Source organism: Bison bison, unplaced genomic scaffold (genome assembly GCF_000754665.1).
Source record: "Bison bison bison isolate TAMUID 2011002044 unplaced genomic scaffold, Bison_UMD1.0 scf7180017864471, whole genome shotgun sequence".
NCBI lineage: Eukaryota > Metazoa > Chordata > Mammalia > Artiodactyla > Bovidae > Bison > Bison bison.
In genome coordinates, this window is record NW_011495032.1 from 30,909,639 (window position 1) to 30,936,859 (window position 27,221).

Sequence of the window (27,221 nt, forward strand, 5' to 3'; positions counted from 1 at the left end):
ATATCCAAAATATATACTATTTTATATGAACATGATTTAAAATTTAACTGAAAAATTTGACTAATTTTGTTAGCCATAGTAATTTTATCTCCTTAATTAAAAATAGAGTGTTTTCTGTTGTTTACAACCCTTAAGTAATAATCTGAGAAAACTTAAGAAATGTAAAAAATCTTTTAATAAGAAAACTGGATATGTCCTAAAGTTTTGATATGCTGTAGGGCAAAGTGATATTACTTATGAGATATTAATTATTATGGTTGTAATCAGAATTTTTGTATAAGAAACAAAAGATAAAAGTAAAAACAGTGAATTTAGAATACATGCCACATTTTTATAGGGAAAATAAGACAAAGATTTTTAAAATATCTATTGTTTTGTTCTTTAAATAATTTTCATATCATTGACTTGACAAATGAGAGAATTACTTTTAATAAAAAAAGGGAGAATGGCTTCCTCAGTGGATCAGTGGTAAAGAATCTGCCTGTAATGTGGGAGACATGGTGATGTAGGTTTGATTCCTAGGTCAGGAAGTTCCCCTGGAGGAGAAAATGGCAACCCCACTCCAATAATCTTGTCCAGAAAACGATTTCAAAAATTAAAGGACAAATAGGCAGGGATTGCTTATGAGGGGCCATGAAGTTGTTAAATTCTTTAGGGTATTATATTTAAAGCATCAGCATACTGTAGAAATTATTATATATCCTTCTGTCTAAAGGCTATATGAATTTTTGGACAAAAATTCAACAATATATATTAATAGACTTCAAGAGGGTCTTATCCTTTGATCTTATAATTTTGTTTCTGAGATTCAAGCATAAAGATTTGGAGTTGGGGGGAACTGAATGGAATAGTGTTCATTGAACCATTAATTATTATAGTGAATATTTTGAAGAATTTAAATTTCCAGTGAAGAATTGGCTAAGTCAGCTGAAATATATATTTTGTGTAAAGAGTTTGTGGTCTTGGGAAATCCCTTTGTTATTCAATTACTTGGAAGAAAATCAGATAATAAAGTTGTATATAAATTGGGAATGCAAATATTCAAAACAATGGGAAATGATAAACAGAAATAGAATGAAAAGAAATATATGAAATGCAGTGTTTCTTTTTGCTTGTGTGGGAATTATGGAGTTTTTCCCCTTCTCTCTCTCTTTTTTAATTTTACACATTATCCAAATATTTTCTACAGAAGTTTAACATTTTATTAAGAGAAAATATGTCATAAATGTTTTAAAAAGGCAGTAAGAGACAGTCTTCTGCTTCCAGTCAGCATGTGAGAAGTTGCAGCATTAAGAATAAGCTGAGTAAGATGCAACATTAATAATTTGTAAAAGCCTGTCAGTGAGCTGAAGATGCCAAGAAATCTAAATGAAGCTAATTGCAGAAAGAGGAAAGCCTCTTCTTATGACAGAAGAAACCTGTGGCTGTATTTATCCCTGTTTCTGCACCAGAAGAGGAGCAACCAGGCTATAGAAGGGGATAAAAAGAAAAGAACCATTTTTAAAAGAACTTTCATCAGACGAGGACTAGAATAAAGGCTTAGAATTCCAAGAAATGAAGCCCAGTCAGGGTGAGCTATTACCCATCAGCCAGTTCTTACCCATGAGCCTTCACTGAGTTTCTGGAGGCAGTGAGTTAAAGGCTGGGGACAGTGTAGGTGGACGCAGAGAAACCTCCCAAGATGTATGTAGGACCCTCACTGGGTGAGAGGTAGCTGTTAGCTGAAGGCATGGGACAGAACAGAGGAGCTGAGAGATTTCTCTTGGGGTATCTGGGGCCCTCACTTACAGCATGACTGCTGAGGGAGGGCAGGAAAGCTGAGAGAAACCCCCAAGATGACAAATCTCAGTGAGTGAAAAGCCTGATAAAATAGAGCTGAAAAAGATCTTTTCTAGACACAAGAGGTCTTCATCTAAAATGAGACAGTGGCTAGCCGAGAACTGGAGCAGAGCAGCATAATGGACAAACATGTGCTGAGATGCAGAAAGCCCAGGGCAGGCTAGAGAGCAAAGTGAAATTCACAGCAAAGTGAAATTAAAAGACAAAAAAGGTAGGGAATGCTTATGAGAGGCCATGAGGTTGTTAAATTCTTTAGAGTATTATATTTAAAACAGCAGCATACTGTAGAAATTATCATATATTCTTGTGTCTAAAGGCTATATGAATTTTATATAGCTGATGGATGGTTCAGAAAGCAGATAAAGAGTTTCTCTGCAGCTTAGAAAACCTTCAGATGGACAAAACCGCAAATAATGGCCGCTAGAGGCTGCTGGTGCTAGGATCCCATCATCTACTGCTGCTAAATTGCTTCAGTCGTGTCCGACTCTGTGCGACCCTATAGACAGCAGCCCACCAGGCTCCCCCTTCCCTGGGATTCTCCAGGCAAGAACACTGGAGTGGGTTGCCATTTCCTTCTCCAAATGCATGGAAGTGAAAAGTGAAAGTGAAGTTGCTCAGTCGTGTCCGACTCTTAGCGACCCCATGGACTGCAGCCCACCAGGCTCCTCCGTCCATGGGATTTTCCAGGCAAGAGTACTGGAGTGGGATGCCATTGCCTTCTCATCTACTGAAGGAAAATTTGGGATTCTGCTCTCAAAACCTAAAACCAAGATAAACAGAATCATGGAAAGAACAACAAACTGAGAAAAACTACAACAAACCCAACCCCAGATTAAAACAAAGTAATCCATCCTCATTACCCAAGAAGCCTGATAGAAGAAGATGACTACCCTTTTCAGCCTATTAATACTGATCTCAGGTGGCCTCTGTCTGCAATGGCTTGGGGCTGGACTTGGATTTCCAGCCAGACGTGGGCTGGATTGCAGCGGTGAAGGCACCAGATCCTAGTCACTTAGACCAGTGGTCAGTGACAAGGGCCCTGGCCCTTTGGCTTTGGGGAAAAGAGTTTCCACAAAGATGGAAAGTAGTGAAGCAAGTAAAGTATTTACTAGGAGAAGAAGAGTACAGTACATGTGGAATAGACACGCAGGGAAAGTCACTGAGTTGCACCTTCATGGCAGTTTAAATCACTAATATGGGGCATATCAGTTTCATATTTCTTTCAGGTTTCCTTTGGTCAATCATTGTGATTTGCCTGGTTCACAGTCCATATTTGGTATATCTCAGAATCCTCCCATGTGTGCACATGCATCTCTTAGCCAAGATGGATCCTACTAAAGAGGCGTCTGGGTGGAACATCCCTTGACATGACTCCCCTTTGGCCTCCAAGTGGCCCTTTCTGCACATATGTGGTCCAGGAGATCTCCCAACTTCTGGAAATGAGAACTATGTGGTCTGTGCAGGGTCCAGCCTCCTCCCTTAATTGTCCCGCTATTCTTATCTTAGAGTTTTGGTCAATAGAAAATGAATCTCCAATTTGCTTTACCCTGGTGGGAGGGGGGCGCCCATCTGCCTCCTGCCTCAATATTATATGCTTCAGTCCCAACTCTTCTGTTACTTACAGTGCCCATAATGTAATAAAAATTACAGAGTAGGGACCCCAAATCTAGAGTAAAAACAAAGCAGAAAAAATAGATGATCCAGATGTTGTAATTTCCAGGTAATGACTCATAAATATGTTAGCTGATTTAGTGAAAAAAGTACATAAATAGATGGGGAAACTGACAGAGAAATGAAAACTTAAAAAAAAAACGGAAATTCTAGAATTGAAATATTCAATTCAAAATGAAGAATTTGTTTGATATGCTCAATAGAATACTGGACACAGAATGAAAAAGATTAGTGAACTTGAAGGCTACAAAAATTTTCCAAGTGACACATTAAGAGAAAAAATAAATTTAATAAACAAAACCATCTGAGACTGTGAGATAATATGTAATTGCCTATGATACATGAAATTAGGGGTAAGAAGAGGGGGAAGAAATAGGACAAAATAAATATTTCAGAAGGCAATGGCCAGTAATTTTATAAAGTGGGTGAAATAAATCAATCACAGGTCCCAGGCATTCAGGAAACCCTAGGCAGCTTAAATAAAAAGAAAACCGTACTTCGACACATCATAGTTAAAATGCTGTAAATCAAGGTAAGAAGAAAACCTTAGAAGCAGTGAGAGGAAAAGCGCACGTGATGTTCAGGAGAACAAAAACTAAAAGGATGCTTGTCGTTTAGCTAAACAACAGAGGCCTGAATACAATGGAATGACATCTAAAAGTGGTAATATGCATTAAGATAAAGGGAAAATAATGATATTTTTCGGACAGAAACAAATCTGAGCAAATTCATCTTTATCAGACTTCTGTATAAGAAATGCTCAAAAAAATTCTCTAGATGGGAGAGAAATATATCAGATGGAAGCAAAGATTGACAGGAAAGAATAAGGAGTACCAGAACAGATACATGTGTGGATAAAAATGACAGACTAAAATAATAAGCAGAACTATATACCTATCCTTATTTATTGCTATGTTTATATCCATCTTTATATCTATAATTTAATTCATTTAAAAGTCTGCTGACTGCTTAAAGCAAACATAATAACCTCTCATTAGGGTTTATAAATTATGTAGAACAAAATCTAGATGTGACAAAGGCTAAGGGAGCAAAATTAGGTACATAATTGCAAATATCTATTTATATGGTGAAATAGTTCAATATTATTAAATGTAGGTCTGATAAGTTCAAGATGCGTAACCAAGTCTCTATAGTAACTGCTAAAAGATAACACAAGTGAAATACTAATAAATACCTGATTGAGTTCCCCATTCCCCAACCCCCAATAAAAGGTAAGGAAATAGGTACAGAAGCTCAGAGAAAAGATAGACGTATAGAATGCAAATACCTATATGTTAGATCTAAACCCAGTCACAGCAATGATCGTATTTGAGGTCAGTGAACTAAACATTTCTCTTAAAAGGCAGAGATTGTTAGAATGGATAATAAAAGTATTGCTCAACTGTATGCTGTCTTTGAGAAATGTAGACATCAAGAAAAAGAGCATTACCAAGACAGAGCAATATTTAAAATTATAAAGAATCAATTTACCAAGAGGAAATAATCCTAAATATATATGTGTTTAGGAGCTTCAGAGTCTTCCCTGATGGCTTGCTGCTGCTGCTGCTAAGTCACTGCAGTCGTGTCCGACTCTGTGCAACCCCATAGATGGCAGCCCACCAGGCTCCCCAGTCCCTGGGATTCTCCAGGCAAGAACACTGAAGTGGGTTGCCATTTTCTTCTCTCTGATGGCTTAGTCGGTGATAAATAATCTGCTTGCAATGCAGGAGACCCAGAACTTGATGACTGGGTCCGGAAGATCCTCTTGAGAAGGGAATGTCTATCCACTCCGGTATTCTTGCCTGAAGAATCCCATGGACAGAGGAGCCTGGCGGGCTACAGTCCATGGGGTTGCAAAGAGTCAGACACGACTGAGAGACTTTCACTTCACTTTACTTCATTCACAATAATTGAAAAATTCACATTCTTTTAAAGTACTCACCAAAGGTTATCAAGATAGAACATACGCTGGGGTATAAAACAAGTTTCAATAAATCTCAAGATTAAAATCACACAGCTTATGTATGTTCTTTGACCACAAAAGAATCAATAGAAAATCAACTAAAATATGTAGAGAATTCATAAATAGTTGAAAATTATGTGACCAATGACAAAAGTTTGGATAAATGGAAACCAATACAATATTGTAAACTAATTAGCCTCCAATTAAAATAAATAAATTTAAATTAAAAAAAAAAACTAATGTAAAAAAAAAAGAAAGCTCAATATATATCAAAGACTGTGGGAAACAGCAGAAGCAGATGTTGAGATAGATTTATAGCTCTCAATACTTAATTAGAAAAGAAGAAAGTTGAAAATTCAGTGATCAAATCTTCCACATTAAGTTATACAGTGTAATACCTAGAGCCACCACCAAAAGCCACCACCAAAAATATACATCAAAATGGAATTCTACAAATTGTTCAAGTAATGCAGGGATGGCCAGAAAATTAAAACACAGAAATGAAAAACATAACAGAAAATAAAAATATAAAATGGACTTAGCCTTAATATTATATCAGTGTTATATTAAAAACAAATATCTTAAGATACCAATTAACAGAAATTAGAAGAGTCTATAAGAAACATGACCCAACTTTGTATGTTATCTACAAAGTCTGAAACTCATTTCAAATATAATGGTGGTTATGTACATACCAGGCAGTGTGCTAAGTTACTCAGTCATGTCCGACTCTTTGTGACCCCATGGACTGTAGCCCTCCAGGCTCCTCTGTCCATGGGATTCTCCAGGCGAGAATACTGGAGTGGGTTGCCATGCCCTCCTCCAGGGGATCTTGCTGACCCAAGGAGTGAACCTGTGTCTCTTATGTCTCCTGCATTGGCAGGCAGGTTCTCTACAGCTCGCGCCACCTGGAGAGCCCTAGTTTAGTTATCTCTCTTAATTATTCTAATCATTTGCCACAAACTGTGCAGCAATAAAAAAGTACAAACTTGGTATGAGTAACAACCTGAATGGATCTTGAGGTTATTACTCTGAGTGAAAAAAGCCAGATTTAAAGTTCATGTTCTGTAGGATTTCATTTCTCCATTTATGAAACGACAGAATTGCAGAGATAGAAAACAGATTAATGTTTGGTGGGTGATAAGGATGGTGGAGAGGAAGAGGGTAGGTATGACTGTAAAAGGAACAGCAGGAGGAAGATCTTTGTTGTGATGGAATATTTCTGTAGCTCGACTGCAGAGACATTTAAAAATTTTTTCATGTGTGATAGATAAAATGACACAGACTGTAAACACCTGAATTGTACCAATGCCAAATTCCTAGTTTGGTATTTTAGTGTAATTAGATGCGAGCATTGGAGGATACTGGTGAAGGGGTACAGAGGACCTTTCGTACTGTCTTTTCCTACTTCTTTTGAATCTATAGTCATTTTGAAATACAAAAGAAGAAAAAGGAATGAACTGTTGATTCATGTAATAATATCAGTGAATATCATAACAGTATCTTGACAAAAAGGAGTGTACAGTGTACACTACATAATTCTAAGAAGTCTGAGAAGAGTCAAGAAATATATGAAGTACATGAATAGATAAAGCCAATTTGTGATGACAGAAATTGGAAGAGTAGTTAACCTGGGGGGTGGATGGTGGGTGGATTTTTGACTAGCTAGTGGCACAAAGAACTCAGTTTGTCAAAACCCATCAAACTGCTCATTTAAAATCTGCACAGTTTGCTTTCATAGAAAATACAGCTTGGTAGAAAAGCGAAAGAAAACTAGAAATAATATTCCAAAAGTGATATATCCTTTTGACTAGTTTTAAAATCATCCTTCAATGTGTTTTATTTACTCCAAATACCACGTTAGACATACAATTCCAACTAGTTAAAATGAACACTGCAAAAACTCTATGAAGTGAATCTTGAAACATTGAGTTAAAGCAAGAAGAAATGCCAATTATTTTATGTTAACCCTGACTTGAATTTGGGGAGTAAAAAGAAGGCCATAAAAATAATCTATATATTATATGAATGTGCCAACACATTGCCTATCTTTTAAATGCACGGTCTTAATTTACCTCCATCAAATATGCTTTTCTGATTAAATCTCTTGCCCTGCAGCAAGAGTTCTTTGAACGCCTCTATGTCATGTACACTATTGGATACTCTGTCTCCTTTGCATCCCTGGCCGTGGCTATTCTCATCATTGGTTACTTCAGGTGAGTAATTCTCAATCCCTTCCTCCGTGAAGGGGCAGGTCTGTTTCTTATTCTTCAAAGACACAGACCTCTCACAATCTGTGCCTCCAGATACTTTCCCTAAACACGCGTTTCTGAATTCAACCTTGTGTTATATTATTTGACTTTGATAAGTTTTTTTTGATGAAAAATTCAGGGTTATTCTTCATTGTTTGTTTAAAGACTTAAAGCCTCAATGCGGTATTAAACCATTAAAACAGTGTGTCTGCATTGCAGTCTATTTTTGCTAAATGATGCAGAGTATTGTCAAAGGAGTTAGAAAAAATTTCATTCATGATGTGAAGGCTTATTTCACCTTTTCCAAATGATTTTGGTGGCATGGGACAGAAATTCATCTTAAATAATCTCTAGATGATTCAATACCATACAGGAAGAAATAGGGGCTTCTCAGGTGCGTCAGTGGTAAAGAATCTGCCTGCCATTGCAGGAGATGTGAGTTTGATCTCTGGGTTGGGAAGATCCCCTAGAGAAGGAAATGGCAACCCACTCTAGTATTCTAGCCTGGGAAATCCTATGTACAGAAGAGCCTGGTGGGCTACAGTCCATGGAATCACATAAAAGTTGAACATGACTGAAGCAACTTAGCATGTACGCACATATAATATAATGGTATATTATAATACTATACTGTAGTATAATATTTAACACTGCATAATCTGGATAAACATGGTAGCTGATCAGGGTATATTTGAAATTAATTCTCAAAAAATTATATTTTAGTTTTTGACTCCAATTGTTGCTCTTTTTGTTCAGGTTTATTATATTCTTTTTGGGGGTAGTTTGAGCTCATTTATGTATTTTCTTTCTCCATTTCTAATTTTATTCAAATCTAAATACTAAATATTTTCTCTCCGTAGACGACTGCATTGTACTAGGAACTATATCCACATGCATTTATTTGTGTCTTTCATGCTGAGAGCTGCAAGCATCTTTGTCAAGGACGGAGTGGTCCATGCTAACATAGGAGTAAAGGAGCTGCAGTCCCTGATACTGCAGGATGACCTACAAAGCTCCATAGAAGTGCCTGCTGTGGACAAATCACAATATGTAAGTGTTTTCCTCATGACCCCTTACATGGCTCACCACTTCTAAAAGTAAAAGCAAAACCTACCTGCAAAGCTAGAAGGTTGGGATTTAAAAACCCAGGGGATTTAGTTCCTTTATTAAAGACCCAAAGACTTGTTCCCGTGTAAGATTCCATAGTACTTGATTTTGCTCTTAGATATCCTAGTGTTATTAAGTATGTAGAATTACCCAGTCATTCAGTTAATGGAAAGCATTATCACCTTGAAGTGGTATATCTGGAAATTAGGTAGAGTAGACTGATTTCTTGATGGTATGAATTAATGCCATAGTTATCTTTGTCCTTTTCCCTGTAATTCATTGTCGTCCCTGCTGATTATAATTCTGCATTGGCTTTGTGACTTGTTTAAAATGAAGGATGAAGTGGGTGTGATGGTATGCCAGTTGAAGGTAGACTTCTATGAGTGAATCTAGTCAAGATTACCTGAGCTTCTTCCAGATCAGTAGAATCACCTAGCCAATCCATAGATTCATAAGGCACATTAAATGTTTAGTGTTGTAAGCCATTTAACTTTTTGGAGTATAACAAAGTCCAGAATAAAATAAATTCATGGTAGAATGATAGATAAATTTCTTCTTTATTCTTCTCTGTACCTTCCTAATTTTCTCTGATGATCAAGTATTCTTTTTTGAATAAATTGAGGAAAGGTGATTTCTTGTTACTTCTAAAGGAAAAAAAAAATCTTATTTTGAAAATAAAATCAAGCCAGCAGTCTTAAAAATGTTACATTTAAATAACATTGTTCTGGCCTCTTTAAAAAGTCTTGGCTTCCCCATGTATAAGAGACTTTAGATTCTAAAAAAGAAATGGAGGAACTGCTTTTTAGTGGTCTAATGTTGGAAACAGTATGATTAGGAGTTCTAATATGGTGCCGTGTTGGTTTATTTGTAACAGATTGGGTGCAAGATGGCTGTTGTGATGTTTATTTACTTCTTGGCTACAAACTACTATTGGATTTTGGTGGAAGGTCTCTATCTGCATAGTTTAATCTTTGTGGCATTCTTTTCGGACACCAAGTACCTGTGGGGCTTCACCTTGATAGGCTGGGGTAAGGCATTTCTGTCTCCTTTCCTTTTCAAGTGGATTATGGATTTCAGGGCTTTGTGTCATGCCTGTCATCAGCATTCTTTCAGCTCTTTTCCTGGAATAATCTCTCCCCACCCCATCTTTATCTTTCCTTTCTCTTTAATTATTTATTGAGGAAAATCGTTAAAATCAAGTCTATGATTCTCCCAGTGGTAACAAACTTTTCACGTTTAACTTAGGGTTACTGTTCTTAGACCAGATTCTTGAGAGGATTCTTTGGGGGAAATACCTTGCTTGCCTTACACATTTAGAACTGCTGTGCTCATCATGTCTTATGCCAGTGTCTTGATTTAACTGTAATTCCATTCTACAAATTTTGATTTTTAAATTTCTAATCCATAATGATGCATCTTTGATTTATAATTCTAGATCATATGATGAGAATGACAGAAAGGAATTTATAGAACCATCTTGGCTGTATTTAACACTACAAATTACAAGCTAATTATGTAGACTTACCATGTCTTTTGGGAGGAAATAGTTAGAATGACTTTTGGCATAAGTAATTAAAAAAAAAAGATTCAACTCACATTCCAAAATGCCTTTTCAGTCCTAGAGGGATTACTGAACCAGGAACTAACTCAATGTGATATGGAGAAAGAGTGTTGTTTGTTTGTTATAGTTTAAGAGAAATTAAAACTCATATGTGGTTAAAATTAAGAAGTCTCAAGATTAACAATTGTTATTTTAATTTGTAAATGAACAGGTGGTCAGCAAAGGGAAAAAATTAACTAAGTGGCTCAAGATTAACTTTGAAGGTTTTTTTTCCCCTCTAAAATAAGAAAGTTTTTTTTGCCTGTTTTGCCTTAACATTGTCTTAACATTTAAAAATGTAAAGTAAGGGATATTGAATTTCCTGTTAGTTAACAACCTTGAAGAAGACAAAGGGTCAATTTACTGTTACTCTTTATTTATTATGAAATTCTAATTGTTGTGAATAAAATTTTATTTCTGAAAAAAGTTTGGTTTTAAGCTGTCCCCTTATCTTTGACTACCAGTTACTAAAATAAAAAAAGATACATTTAATATTTTGGGGAGGTACTTTGGTAATTCTCTCAATTATAAACTCAAAAGAAGTTTATAAAGTTGATAGAAAATTCAACAGTGACTTTGAGTTTGATTTTATTTTTTGGCTTGCTATGACACTGATCACACTAGTAATTAATAAACTTGTTTTTTCTTTATTTACGAATTGGTTTGATAGTCAGCTGCTCAGTCCTCTATCAAATCTTATTTGGGCTGTATCACTCAGTCTGTTGCTTCATAAAGTCAGGGGTTTGTCTCACTGAAACCCAGGAAGTGTTAGTGGCTCTAGTTGTGTCCAGCTCTTTGCAACCCCATGAACTGTAGCCCACCAGGCTGTTCTCCTAATGGGATTTTCAAGAATACTGGAGTGGGTTGCCATTCCCTTCTCCAGAGAATCTTTCTGACCCAGGGATTAAACCCGAGTCTCTAGCTTGTCCTACATCGCAGGCAGATTCTTTACCATTTGAGCCACCAGGGAAGCTCTGAAACCCAGGAAACTAGTTTTCAAATCTTTCTATGAAAAATTGAAAAAAAAAAGTAGTTAGGATTCCAGTGAGCTTCTATACAGGTCTTAGTTTCTTACCTTCCTTTACAACTTGTGTTAATTTCCCCAGAAACATTTTGGCATAGGAGTGACAACTATAGAAGATAACCATCACAACTTGAAATCGTCATTTCATTGAATGGTTTAATAACGTGCATGAAAGCAAGTAGGATTTACGTGAAAGCTCACTTTTATAAATCATATTACATGCAATATTATGCTCACTTAATTAACCACAATTTAAAACAGTAACAACTAATCTTTTTCTATGTTGTATATTACGTCTCTAGTACTTATTTATCTTATTTCCGGAAGTTTGTACCTTTTGTTGTGCTTATTAGTGGAAGTTTGTACTTTTGACTGACCCTTCTGGTGGCTCAGATGGTAAAGCGTCTGCCTGCAATGTGGGAGACCTGGATTTGATCCCTGGGTCAGGAAGATCCCCTGGAGAAGGAAATGGCAACCCACTCCAGTACTCTTGTCTGGAAAATTCCATGGACTGAGGAGCCTGGTAGGCTACAGTCCATGGGGTTGCAAAGAGTCGGACATAACTGAGTGACTTTGCTTTCTTTTCTTTCTTTTCTTTTCTTAAATATAGAATTAAATGCAATTTTAAAATGTGCAGTTGGAGCCAAGAATAAGGTACCTTATTTATGAGAAAACTGAGTCAGGAATAGGAAAAATTAAGGCTATGATTGGTTGAAAGAATAGAAACATAGTTATCATTAGAATTTGCTTTTGCTTCTCTGTACATCTTGTTTTGTGATAAAGATGTACAAAAACAGTCATTTTAAATATCAGTCTTCAATTTACAAAGGCAGATACAGCATATGTTCTTCTTTAGATGGTAATTTCCTTCCTTGCCAATTTATTATTAAGAACCAGCAAAATCAATGTAAATAAATACAGCTCCACACATCATTACAGTGTGAGTAATAAAGTGCTGAGTGTTTACCTACCAAGTGAGTGAAGTGAAGTCGCTCAGTTGTGTCAGACTCTACAACCCTGTGGACTGTGTCTACCAGGCTCCTCCATCCATGGGACTCTCCAGGCAAGAATACTGGAATGGGTTGGCATTTCCTTCTCCAGGGGATCTTCCCGACCCAGGGATCAAACCTGGGTCTCCCACATTGCAGGCAGATGCTTTAACCTCTGAGCCACCAGGGAAGCCCATTTACCTACCTTTAGGGAGCCTAAAGTTATAATGTACAAGATAGAAAAAAAGGCTTCAATCTTGCTTATTTATCCTTATTGAATGTGGTAATTTACCTCTGTATTAGCAGCCATTCTTAATTTTCACCTGTCAGATGAGATGCCAGAATGTATGTATTATCATATAAAAGCACTTAACTTTTGGGCTTCCCTAGTACCTCAGCTGGTAAAGAATCTGCCTGCAATGCAGGAGACCCTGGTTCAATTCCTGGGTTGGGAAGATCCTCTGGAGGAGGGCATGGCAACCCACTCTAGTATTCTTGCCTGGAGAATCCCCATGGGCAGAGGAGCCTGGTGAGCTACAGTCCACGGGGTCTCAAAGAGTCAGACACAGCTAAGCACAGCACAGCACACTGAGCTTCCCTGGTGGCTCAGATGGTAAAGAATCTGCCTGCAGTGCAGGAGATTGGGGGTTCAATCCCTGGTCACAAACATTCCCTGGAGAAGGGAATGGCAGTTTATGCCAGTATTCTTGCCTGGAAGAGTTCCATGGACAGAGAAGCCTGGCAGGCTACAGTCCATGGGGTCCCAAAGAGTAGGATGTGACTGAGGGACTAACACTTTCACTTTCATTTTGACAAAAATTTCCTAAAACATAGAATTTGAACAGATTTTTTAAAAGAGGGAGTTATATAAAAACAATAAATAAAACTGGAATATAGAGTTATAAAATTAAATAGCCACACAGGCAGACTGAGGTTAAATTCAACTAGATCACTAAGAAAACCAAAGAAATTCCCTACCGTAGGATATAACCTTATTTTAATTTTTCTGAAATTTTTTATCTACATCTATTTTTATGTTCCTTTGCTTATAAAAGATATCTGAAAAATTACAAATGTGTTTTTTAAAAGGTAAAAAATATTGTGTTAAAAGTGTTCTGGGTTAAATTTTTTTCTCTCTTTGTATGGTACTTCCTGTGGCCTCTCTTTCCTTTTTTTAAAACTTCTTTCTAAAAGGCCACATATCCATTAAATCCTTTGATCTTCTATTGCAGAGTTCTATAAAAGTATGGTTTGTGTTTTTTTCATGATGTCAGAGTCTAACTGAATATAGCATGAACTGAACAGTCCATCTTTACTGGAAGCAAAGACTCATAGAAAGTCAGTGTAATTAATAGATTTGATGTTGCAAGCTCATAGGTGATTATTATTTATGAAAGACAAATATGTCATGCTCAAATCATCAAGCTAACATAGCACCATTCTTTGGTAAGTTTTCAGTACCTGCAAATGCTTCTGTCTGGAGCCAATATGAACAAAAAGGAAGAGGATAAACTGATCAAAACATCCTAATTTTGTAACTTTCAGTGTAGCCTCTCTATGCCTTCCACCTTTAGAATGAGAAAATTCGAATTTTTTAAAACAATAGCCTTCCTGTCACTTCTCATGAGACCCTCTTTGTTGCTTCACGCTTCTTGGAAAGCATACGGCTGTTGGAGTGGCAAGAGGTAAAGTTATATGCACCGACCACTGCCTGCCTTTGACTTCAGGAACTTCAGTCCCCTCCTTACATAGCTTAACCTTATACCCCTCAAATGAAAATAGGGCCAATCTTCTTCTTCAGACTTTTGGGAACAAATAACATCAATGTACCAGCTCTCTTCTCAAAAGGACAAGGTGAAAATTAAGTGGAATTTTCTTGTTCACATAGTAACATTTTTCATGTCCAATTTTTCTCTCACCTTTTAATAGTATATTTTTATGTGATGAATATAAGAAAAAGATACCTTAATCCTGAAACAAATATTGTCTCTGAATCCTTTTCTGATTGCAGGGTTCCCAGCGGCTTTTGTGACAGTCTGGGCTGTAGCACGAGCAACTCTGGCTGATGCGAGGTGGGTGAAAAGGAAGAGGTAAAGCAAAAGCCTCAGATTTTCTCAAGTCTGGCTTCCTTGGAGTTCGCACTTGCGGCTGTTCTTGATGACGTTGCCCTTTGGGGACTACCCTGTAGCCTCTCATATATTACCAGCCAGCTATCCATTCCAGAGTCATGAGACAGAAGGACTCACAGACCCAGTTGGGATGCTTGACCGCCATGGTTTATGAAATGAATTTGAACATACCATAAGAAGCTGGGGGAAAGAGATGGGTTAGTTAACATACTTAGGATGTCGTGCACACAGGTCAAAGGACTGTACTAACTAATATATGAATATGCAATATTCATATCTCCTTTCTCTTACTCTCCACCACATCAGCATTCCCCACTCATCAGTTACGAGGGCCAGAAATAATAATGTTGTTACGAGGGCCAGAAATAAGGTTGCAGCAAGGAAACCCACAGACAGAAGGTGCCCTGGGCCAGGGACACACACTTGCTGTCTCAGAGAGATGTAAGGGCAAGTTTATGTGGCCATGGTTCTAACTTGCCACGTAGGCTACTCAGCAGTCCTAGGTTTTATTTGCGTTCTTTGGGCAAAGGATATGTGGCCATGAGTTCCACCTGTTGGTGCTTAAGACATCAAGAATATCAAGGACTTCCTGTGTATCAAGGGATACTTTGTGTCTCATATATTTGGTGAACTGGATATTTAGCGCTCAGTTGCCCTAAGTATCTAGTACCTATGCTTAACACACACGTGTTCTACTTACTACTTACATATATGTGATGTCAAGTATAGGTTTAATCCACCTCTTTGTTTTCTTGTCTTGCATAGCATAGATAAATATATTAAAATGATAAACAAGTGCACATTAGAAGTGGAATCCATCCTAGGGAATCACTAGCCTCCCAGTTGCCTGTTTCTCTTTTGATGCTACATGACGCATGGATGCTGAAGCATTCATTGCTTCATATTATTTCTATTTTTAGTGATGATGAGTCAAAGAAAGGAAAGGAGAACATAGAGAAGTATTCAGTCCCTGCTTTTTGCTTTCACTGTCAAACTTATTGCTTGGACTGAATGTATCTCCCCCAAATTCACATGTGGGAAACCCCAACCCCCAATGTGGCTGTATTTGGAGATAGTACCCTTAAGAAGGTAATTAAGGTTAAATGAAGTCCTGAGGGTAGGATTCTGATATAACAGGATTAGTGTCTTTGTGAGAAGAGAAACCAGAGGGTGCCTTCTCTGCGTGTACATAAAGTAAACGTTTTATGAGCACACAGCAAGATGATGTCATGGATACTGGTTAGTGGTTAGGTAACGGTGATGTTTTAGGAATCTTGATTACCACTCTTGTGGTTTTAACCAGCCCGGGGTCGACATGCTTGTAGTCAGCATGTAGTCAACATCCACTGGGCTGGTGCTTAATTTCTGCAGAACAGTGCAAAGTTATGCATTAGATCATTATCTATCTTTCTTTAGGAGAAACTAGGAGTCATGGAACTCTGTCGTTCATGTTGTTACTACTTTTCTTGCTTGACTGCTTTTCCTTTGTTTCTGCATTTTCTCACTTTCCTAATTAGTAACTGAGTCTGCTCTTCAAAACTTGGGGAAGCCCTTGAAAACTGTCGACTAAAAAATATAGTCACAACCTGAAAGTAGAATTATTTTGTTTGGTGTACATGTTTTGGACTCAGAGCCCGGGAGACCGTATCTCAGTAGCTCTGAGAAAACTGCTCCAAGGAGGCAGGAGGGGGGAGTTAGGCTATATACAAGCTTGCAACAAAGGGAGTAAGCAGTCTGAACATCAAAGATTAGATATTAAGTTAAGGAATTTAGCATTCTATGTATGGGAAGATGCAAGCCTCTGGGCTCACTGAATTCATTCTTTTCATATGCAGCTCAGCTCTCTGGTGCCAAATCCTATTTCCTTGTTCAACTTTAGGAGTGGCAGATGGCTGTTTCTTGCATTCCTTCCCCTAGTTCCTCAGCATTTACCTCGGCGAGGGAGAGGGGGGAAGTGGCAGCATCTGTTGGATCACAGTTTGGGGAACCCTCATTCACATTCGGAGGCCAGAAATTGCTGAAGGCTGTGACATTTCTTGTTTATTGATATGGCAGGAGATATTTTCATTTCACAAGGCTAAAGCTTTTTCCCAAATAAGAAGTGGAAATGTGGAGGGGCTTATACACAGAAGGATCCTGCAGGGTTTCATTTTTACTTACCTTTATCTCTTTTTGCTATTTGGATTTGCTGACACTTGGGGGTTAACGAGGGCTTCCCAGGTGGCGCTAGTGGAAAAGAACCAGCCTGCCAAATGCAGGAGACCTGGGGTTTGATCCCTGGGTTGGAAAGATCCCCTGGAGAAGGAAATGTTAGTCTACTCTAATATTCTTGCCTGGCAAATTGCATGGACAGAAGAGCCTGGCAGGGTAGACCCTGGCAGAGTCCACGGGGCCACAAAGAGTTGGACATGACTGAAGTGACTTAACACACACATGAGGGTTAATGTTATCTACATTGTTACCATTATTGTTATAGTTACACAGCAATATTGGAAATCTCAAAAAAACCCTGCAGCCTTGCTATTTGATTTCATGAATGAGAGAGGGAGGTTGAGTCAGTAAAGAGGTGCTAAATAATTTTACCCTGAGATATGTAACCAAATCACTCAGATTTGGAATTTTAGAGAGGGTAGAACCAAAAGCATTGTTTGGTCCAATCCTCTCTTGTGAGAGATGAATAGAATGAGACCTGATTGCCTATACATATCCTGGAGCACTTCGACTCATTCATCCATTCCGTAGCTCTTCCAGGCCTTGAGCATGGAAAGAAAGCAAATATATTTATAGTGCATTATATATTGAATTAAATAGGTAGTTTCCTTAGTTATCTTGCGCTTTTTCTTAAAAATTATAAACTAGGTATTAAGTTATTAATAATCATAATTATTTTGCTGAACAAATAGGAACTATGAGTTTATTATTTTGAGAAAAAATCCATTAGGTACATGATACTTGCAAAACTACAGCTGATGCTAAATATTGCTCTAAAACAGACGAATTAATGTAAAAATATTAACTATAAGTTAGATCATATGACTCCTCTGCATAGCATATTTATTCCTACCTTACCTTAGATTAAAATCTTGAATTCTGTAGTGCTCTGATCTGAGTGTGATAATTGGGTTAAGAGGTCATTTTACATTTATTTTGCATAGAAAATAAAACTGTGTTACCACATTCATGGCATAATTTCATAATTGCCTGATTTGATTTCTCATGAAATTCAGCTTGTCTAAGATAAAAAGATTTTTGGGTTTCTTGAGTGTCATCTGACCTACGTATTGAGTCATGTCACAAAGTTCAGGTAGAGAGAGCAGACTGGGAGCATCTCCAAAGGCCAGGTGGGGTCCTGGTTCATGTCTCTTACACTTGAGATTTATCTTTTTCTGATCTGGACTTTCAAAGCTAGAACTCTTATTTTCTCTGTATCTTGGACATTTAGAAATAAGCAGATAAGACCCAGTTTTAGACGGTACTTTAAACTATTGAATATACAAAAAGTTTCTTCCAGTTCTAAAGTTCTAGTGAAGTGTTGACTAACGTAGGGTAAGATAACTGAGGCCTGTAGTTTGTTGTTCCGTCACTCAGTCATGTCCGGCACCTTGCGACTGCAGCATGCCAGGCTTCTCTGTCTTTCACCATCTCCCAGAGCTTGCTCAAACTCATATCCATTGAGTTGGTGATGCCATCCAACCATCTTGTTCTTTGTTGTCCCCTTCTCCTCCTGCCTTCAATCTTTCCCAGCATCAGGGTCTTTTCCAATGAGTCAGCTCTTCACATCAATTAGGTGGCCAAAGTATTGGAGGTTCAGTTTCAGCATCAATCCTTCCAATGAATATTCAGGGTTGATTTCCTTTAGGAAATTTCCTGCAGTTTAGATTGGACAAATGACTTAAAGAGTGAATAATTTTCTCTTTCTTTTTAACTTACAAAAGCAAAAACACCTTATGAGATACTTTATTACTGTCTCCCTGCTCACTCAAAGGAGATAAGAGATGCCAGTAGGAACATTAAGGCTTGCAGTAAAAAGGACCAAGAAATGTTACACTCTGTCATTTCTGGGAAATCTGCATGGCTTTGAGGTTACTTCACTTCCTCTTCTTTTATCAGAGTGTGAGTGTTGGAGATAATACAGTATTCCAATACTGGGTCCTTCTGGGAGACAATACATTTCCTGCTCCCAGCTTGGCTGAAAGACCTACTTTCCTGTCTATGCTCTACTATTCAAGACAACTGTGTTTTATGCTCTACCATTCAGAGTTACATATTTACTTACATTTATTCCTGCATTTCCGAGGGTGTTAAAATTTATTTTAAAAAATCTGAACAGAGAGTAATTTCTTGGCCATGTTGACAAACACAGTGTGAGCTGGGTCATTGAATAATTAATGATAAGCAAGAATCAACAGCATTTCCTTTAAAAAAAAATCTGAAACCTCGGTTGCCTCTTATCAAAGGGCAAATTTAAAACTTTGACATTGAAAATGATCAAAGTCAAGTTTTTCTTGTTTTTAGAAGTAGCTGATTTGACCAACTTCCAGGTACGAGGATTTTGTAGAGGTGATGTTGTAGCCACGCATTCCAGGAAACAAACTCTCTCAGAAGGACAATGCAGATAGTGCAGTGCAATTTATTACACTGGCGGGCCCAAGGCAGAATCTCCTCTTGGCCAAGGACCCTGACCAGTCCTTGTGAAAACCTTATATACCCTGAACAAAGGGAAAGAAAGATACAGTCAAAGATAACCCGGGATTCATATGCCTTAGGCCTAGGTAGTTAACGGTGGACAATTATCAATAGGCCTGTGGTCATACCCCAATAAGCATAATAAAATTTATGATTCTATTCAGTTACACAGATAATTAGGGTATTCTTTTAGGAGATGAGAGTCTAGGTCTGAGCCCTGGGGCTCTTCCGTCTCGGGCGGGTGGGGTTCTGGTTTTCCAGTTGGTATATTGTTCCCATAGATACTCGGCATATAGCTCAAAGTCCAGTCAGGCCCAAGATGGAGTTGTGCTTTCAAGATAAAGCCTGTTCTGTTTTCTCCTTCACTGAAATTGTGTGATTGAATTCCAGTGTGTTAGGAGACACCACAATGAAATGTCATTGTGGCAAAAAGAAAGAGGATTATAAAGGTATTACCAAATGTCAAAGCTGAAAAGAGAATTTATGAAATCCAAGAGTCTCATAGCTAGTGAATCAGTGTTCAATTTATATTTTCACAACATGTGCCACTTTCCTTACAGTAGGAAGCCTTTTTAGGGTGGTGTGATAGATGTTTTGCATGATTCCGTAACACTATCTTTTTCTTGTCTGGCTGAACAATGTGGAATATAGGTGCATGCAGATGATATTGGGCAGTGTTCAACACTGTGTAAACAAGTAACGTATGCAAGTTACTTGTGTAAACAAGTAACGTATGTTTGATGTCCATTCTGACTCAGTCTTCAAGCCCATTGATTTTGCTGATTTCAGTGTGGCTGGATCAGAATTACACTTTGGTGTAGGAGTTTGGTCGATTTAGCTATGGTACCTCCTTCCAATGAAATGCTGGGCTACTGAGCTCTCTCAATACTGACATGGAAAGAAATTAAAGTTATGCTATAAAAAGGAAAAGGCAAGTTACAGAACAAAGTGTACATTGCATTTTTGTAAGATGGGGAAAATAAGATTATAGTATCTGTATGTGTTTGTTTATGCACAACAAAATACTGAAAGCATGCACAATAAAGTAATAAAAGGTATTAACCTGTAAGCAGAAGGGCAAGGTCGGATATAGACAGGAAGATGGGGAGGGCTGAAATGTCTCAATGTCTGTCTTTTTATATAGGTTGAGTTTTGAAATGAGAATATATTCAGTTCAGTTCAGTTCAGTCGCTCAGTCATGTCCGACTCTTTGCGACCCCATGAATCACAGCACGCCAGGCTTCCCTGTCCATCATCACTCCCAGAGTTCACACAAACTCACATCCATCGAGTCGGTGATGCCATCCAACCATCTCATCCTCTGTCGTCCCCTTTTCCTCCTGCCCCCAATCCCTCCCAGCATCAGAGTCTTTTCCAATGAGTCAACTCTTCGCATGAGGTGGCCAAAGTATTGGAGTTTCAGCTTTAGCATCATTCCTTCCAAAGAAATCCCAGGGCTGATATCCTTCAGAATGGACTTAGAATGTATTGCTTACATAAAAATTAAAATTTTTGTTATTATATGTGTGCTGAAAATGTTTTACTTTCAAGAAATAGTTGAAATAGCCTTTTATTATCCATAATTTGTTAATTAATTTATTATTTTTATTTTATTTTTTATATATTTTATTTTTTAACTTTACAATATTTTATTGGTTTTGCCATATATCAGAATGAATCCAATTAATTTAAAAGTAACTTCTTAATATAAGTTTATCATCTAGAATAAAAAAATTATCATTATATCACTAAAATTTCTTCATAAGATTTTATTTACTAATGCTACAATCAATGTTAGGTCTAAGGAGAGAGAAACTGAAGGCTTTATGTATCTTTAATTTTAAAAAACTGTTTAAAGTGTTATGTTAAAGTTTCAAGTGGAACTAGTTTTTCTTAACTCTGTTCCATTTATTCTAGTGTAAGACCTTTACCACAAACCAGATTGGGTGAAGTTCAACTTACTTTTAATTCAGTTAATTCAAAACATGTTTATTGGCTACCTAAATCCTGTGTATGATCTAGGCACTTATAACAGAAAACAAAAACAACAGGAATCCCTGCCTATCTAAACTTAAATTCTAGTTGGAGCAAGCAGGAAGCAGAAAATAAGTATAGCAAATAGGTAAATTATATACTGGTGGCTCAGACAGTAAAGAATTTGCTTGCAATGCAGGAGATCCAGGTTCAATTCCTGTGTCAGGAAGATCCAAGATCCTTGGAAAAGGGAATGCCAACCCACTCCAGTATTCTTGCATGGAGAATTCCATGGACAGAGGAACCTGGTGATCTACACAGTCCATAGGGTTGCAAAGAGTCAGATATGACTGAACAACTAATGCATTTTTATTAATACTATTAAAAAAACTCTTAAAAAAAGAAGTTAAAAGTCATGATGTTATGCAAATATGAAATGACTACCTGTCAGAGATTTTTTGACTCACTGATTAGTTAGCTAACCAATAAGCTTAGCTTAGTAACCAGTGAGCTAACTGGTTCAAAGGAGAAATAAAAGAATCGCATGTTTATATTTAGTACTGTGAACGCTGAAATGATTTTACAAATAAATGTAAAAACTGGTCAATATTCACAGATCACTAGTCACTTACATTTCACCAAACAGCTCATTTTCCTTTCTAGGGATAAAAATCATTTGTATTCAGTTTTCTTCTACATTCCTATTAACAAGGATCATTTGCATTATTGTTAGTTTTATGTTGCATGTCTGTGGATAAGAATGTATTAATGTCAGTGTCTTATAGCCAATGGAGTAAATTCTGAAAATGGGAGGACTTTCTCTATCAACTGTTAAACTCTGTTTAACTGTTATGGCTCATTCCAGTGATATCAAAAGTAAAGAATCAATGGTACCACATTTAGAAGACTAATTTTTTGTGGCTCTGGAAACATAGCCACTTGACTCTTATTATAAAAATAATACACCACTATTTATAATACTTATCCCCAAAGGGTAGCTAATAGTATAGAAAGCAGGACTCACTACATTTTTTTCCCCACTGAGAGTTTTAGGAGCTTTTTTTTTTTTTGGTCTACTTGTTTCTTAATCAAAATCCTGGGTATGGAGTTTTTGGTAAAACTTAAAATGCTACTTAATTCTTATTTGCTTTGCCAGTCTATTCATGGAAGTTCTTTTTAATGTCTCAGATGCTGGGAACTTAGTGCTGGAGACATCAAGTGGATTTACCAAGCCCCAATATTAGCTGCTATCGGGGTAAGTTTAAAAGCCTGTATAGTTTTAAAAAAAGAAAAACAAGATGATAATTAAACTGCTGCTAAAATCCAGAGAAAATCTGTTGGTCACTTTGTTTATAAAAGTTTGGAAACCTCACATTATATAGTAGCTGTTGAGAAAGTCTGGGTTGGGAATCCTTATTCCTTATTCCTGGATCCTTATTCCTGGCTGACACTGAGATCCATGAAGAAAGCACACACCCTCCCTTTAATCTGCTAGCACATAGGAAAAATTCTGGGACTTCAAAATATCTATGAACTTTTGCAGGTTCAAGCAGTTGGGAGGTCCTTAAACTCTTTCTTTTTTTCAGCCATTATTTTACAATATTCTGATCACCTGGTAATAGGTCAGGAGGAGAGGTCAAGATGGAATAGCAAGAGAACAGGAATTATCAAGAGGGAAATATGGGAGTATGATTTATTATAAAGCATTGCCTAAAGCTTTTATTTGACATACTTTCCAAAAGGAGTTAAGAGAATTCCACACTGATATGTAGCCTCTAATAGGTACTAAGAAAAAGAGTAGAGTTGGCAGTCATATTGCATGGGACCTTATCTGCCTGTAATATTTCAAGTGTATATTACAGTTGATTTTTATTTGAAGGTTTGTCGTTTGTTTACAGATTTTGTGTGTGTCAGTTGCTCAGTTGTGTCCGACTCTTCGTGACCCTATGAACTGTAGCCTGCCAGGTTCCTCTGTCCATGGGGATTCTCCAGGCAAGAATACTGGAGTGGGTTGCCATGCCCTCCTTCAGGGGATCTTCCCAACCCAGGGATTAAACGTGCATCTCTTACATCTCTTGCATTGACAGGCAGGTTCTTTACCCACTAAGCCACCTTACTCACATCACCAATGTGGATGAGAAGTTTATATGCTGAGTTTTCTAGATTGCAATGTGAAACAGTTAAATCAGGTGATTGTGACTGAGGAAGTTAAAAGTCGTTCAGTCGTATTCGACTCTGTGACCCCATGGACTGTAGCCCACCAGGCTCCTCTGTCCAAGGGATTTTACAAGTGAGAATGTTGCAGAAACCAATAATCAAGAAACCAAGCACTACACTAGGAGAGTTGGAGAACACATGTCTATTATGCCATTGGGCCCAAAGGAGAGTTAACACTCTAAGCTCTGAGCCCCAAACAAAGGGGTTACAGAGTTTTTATGGACACACTATAGTGGGCAACACTAGCTGTTAATAGGCTGATTCAAACTAAGGGGTTTCGAGCATGGGAACAGCAGTCAAGATGGGGAGGGGAATGCCTGACCTTTACACGGACAGGCATGATTAAGCAGGTTTACAGGGGCTGGGCATTTGCAAACAGTAGGACAAGGGTGAGTGAGATAAGCTCCAGTTCCTAGTATTGTAAGTTCCCACTTTCTGAGACTATGTGACCTACGTGATCCAGACTTTGCAAGGAGCAAGCTGAGTTACAGAGGCAGAAGGAGCAGGAGGTTATGTAAAATGTTAACTTTTCCTCTTCAAGAATGCTGGAGTGGGTTGCTGTTCCCTTCTCTAAGGGATCTTCCTGACCAGGGATGGAACCTGTGTCTCCTGCCACTGTCTCCTGCATTGGCAGGTGGATTCTTTACCACTAGCGCCACCTGGGAAGCCCCTAGGTGATCACAGAGATTCTAGAAGATTCATCATTGGTGAAAGGGAACCAGAAATGATGGTACAGTCAGTAAATTCTGAAGGAGCCTTGAGTGGGATGTCATTTTCATCTTCCAGAACTAAAATTATACAAATAAAAAGTTCTTAAATCTTTTTCCCATATTAAAACATCCATTTAATTTCAAAAATCAGATTTTTTTTTTATTCACCTGAAGCTACCTTTTTGTTTCTTTATTACAATTCAGGGTTATCTCAATTCCTTTTAAGGTTTCCTCATTTTATGGTAGAAACAGCCTGTATGGGAAGAGATGCTCCTAGAGCCCAGGTCTCAGCTCCTGGAGTTCAGTGCTCCTTCCTCTGAGCTCTTCTGAAGCCTGAAAAATTATGCTAATAATAACAACATACATAGCCAAGAGCTTACCGCCACTGGGCACTGTTTTATACACTTTATTTACATTGATCACATTGATTTACATTGATCTAATCCTACCAATAACTCTAAATGAGGAAACTACCCAAGGTCGCTCAGCTAGTAAGTGGTGGAGCTCGGATTTGAACATCAGGGCCAGCATCCCTACCTAGTGAGCTCCGTACACTTATGATAAAAGCCAGCATTCTTGATAGTTCAGAGAAGACCCTGTCATTGATGCCCACAATCCTTTATGTGCTCTGCCTTTGCCTCGTTTCCCTTTCAGTTCCTTGAACTTTTTCATGTCTGCCCTTCTCAGGACTGTTCTTCATTTTGCACTATACTCCCGGAAGGCTGGGAGGTGCTGCCTCCTACTCCTCACTTTAAATGTCACCTCTCCATTGTGGCCTCCCTGATGCTCTCCATCTAAATTAGTTCACCTGTTACAACCCGAGGGCTTACCTGGTGGCTCAGTGGTAAAGAATCTGCCTACAATGTAGGAGACCTGGGTTCAATCCCTGGGTCGGGAAGATCCTCTGGAGGAGGGCATGGCAACCCACTCCAGTACTCTTGCCTGGAGAATCCCGTGGACAGAGGAGCCTGGCAGGCTGCAGTCCATAGGGTTGCACAGAGTTGGATGTGACTGAAGCGATTTAGCAGCAGCAGTATTATATCCCACAGAGCCTGGTGAGGTTTTTCCTCTTCAAGATCATCATCTAGTATAATGCTTTGGATTATTTGTTGAATGCCTTTCTTGCCCACTAAACTGCAAGGTTTGTGTGAATAAGAACCATATTTTTCTCTATGTCTATATTCTAACGTCCAGCAATCTGCCTGAAATGGAGTGGCCACTCCATAAACACTTGCTGAAAAAATAAAACTTGTGTACAAAGTAAATAATCTGCAGAAACAGTAAGAAGTAAGAAGTGAAATAAGAGCACAAAGCCAGTATAATTGCAGAACTTTTGAGTTCATGTCACACAATCTTTTTATTTTCTTAAAAAGGAAACTAAAGTCCACACACATAAAGGTCACACAGCCGATGTGACAAAACCAAGACTATAACCTGCGTTTTTGGACCATGTTTTTTTTCACTTACGTTTCCAAAGCATGTGAAATTTTTTTTCTCAAAATTATTCTCAAAATTATTGGGAAACAGTCTTTTTGTTTTTATGGCTGCATTTATAGTTTTTTATATGTTAAATTCAGGATAAAATTTTGTTTTTTAGTCTTGCATTGCACATAGTATGAATGAGAATTTATAGTTTCTGACTTAAAGTTATATCAAGAGAATTGAATTTTAGAGATAATTACAGGCTTAAGTACAAGTTTGGAAGAAACCACTTGATTTTGGACTCATGAAATCTAAAACTGTCGTTATTCAGTTGCTCAGTTGTGTCCAACTCTTTGTGACCCCATGGACTGCAGCATGCCAGGCTTCCCTGTCCTTCACCATCTCCCAGAGTTTGCTCAAACTCTTGTCCATAGAGTCGGTGATGTAATCCAACCATCTCATCCTTTGTCATCCCCTTCTTCTGCCTTCAATCTTTCCCAGAATCAGGGTCTTTTCTAATAAGTCAGCTCTTCACATCAGGTGGCTAAAGTGGAGCTTCAGCTTCAGCACCACTTCTTCCAAAGAATACTCAGGACTGATTTCCTTTAGGATTGGTTGGATTGATCTCCTTGCATTCCAAGGGACACTCAAGAGTCTTCTCCAACACCACAGTTCAAAAGCATCAGTTCTTTGGTGCTCAGCCTTCTTTGTGGTCCAACTTTCACATTTGTACATGCCTACTGAAAAAACCATAGTTTGACTAGATAGACCTTTGTTGGCAAAGTAATGTCTCTGCTTTTTAATATGCTGTCTAGGTTTGTCATAGCTTTTCTTCCAAGGATGAAAGTTCTAAAACTGTAGCACTGTGGTTTTCTGTGTTTTGTTCATATGTGGTACAATTATGTTTGAAAGTAGTAATTTTCGTTCTGAAATAAATGTCTCTAATAACTAATTATTCACTTGCAGCATCTTGATGTTGACTCAAAGACGATTTAAAAAATTTTCTACATAGCATTAAAATATGAGAGGAATATTTTCTAATAAACAGCAGGACTTGGAGCATTGTCTTGGCGCCTGGCCTCCCAGAGCAGTCTTAGAAGGAACAGGATGCTTGGCCTGCAGGGCAGGAGAAGCCACAGGTGGGGCAGCACCATCTAGAAGTGGTCAAGGTGAAGTTGGCAGATGTGATAAATTCTGACCCAGCAGGGCACCGCCTCCCAATACATGAGGACCTACATTGTCCCTGGTGTCAACCAGGAGAGAGTCTGTAATAGCTGAAAGGAAACAAAACCACCGACAAATACAGATTGCAAACTGAGCAGACTTGCTCTTGAGCATTTACAAGTTGTTGTTGAAGATGCCAGTAATATGGGGTGGAGAGAGGTTTGGTCCTCATCATATCTTGAATTTATAGGTTCAGTTCAGTTCAGTTCAGTTGCTCAGTCATGTCCAACTCTTTGCAACCCCATGAATCGCAGCACGCCAGGCCTCCCTGTCCGTCACCAACTCCCGGAGTTCACCCAGACTCATGTCCATCGAGTCAGTGATGCCATCCAGCCATCTCATCCTCTGTCGTCCCCTTCTCCTCCTGCCCCCAGTCCCTCCCAGCATCAGAGTCTTGTCCAATGAGTCAACTCT

At 38.1% G+C, this 27,221-nt stretch overlaps 1 protein-coding gene across 1 annotated transcript in view; it reads left to right on the forward strand.

Annotated features, from left to right (window-relative positions):
• Positions 1-27,221, forward strand: part of PTH2R (parathyroid hormone 2 receptor) — an 84,054-nt gene that overhangs the window by 20,796 nt on the left and 36,037 nt on the right. Inside the window, exons 5-9 of the mRNA XM_010861089.1 lie at positions 7,592-7,689; positions 8,586-8,775; positions 9,707-9,860; positions 14,457-14,517; positions 22,423-22,489. Of these exons, the coding sequence (XP_010859391.1) occupies positions 7,592-7,689; positions 8,586-8,775; positions 9,707-9,860; positions 14,457-14,517; positions 22,423-22,489 (570 nt within the window). The remainder of the gene's footprint in view (positions 1-7,591; positions 7,690-8,585; positions 8,776-9,706; positions 9,861-14,456; positions 14,518-22,422; positions 22,490-27,221) is intronic.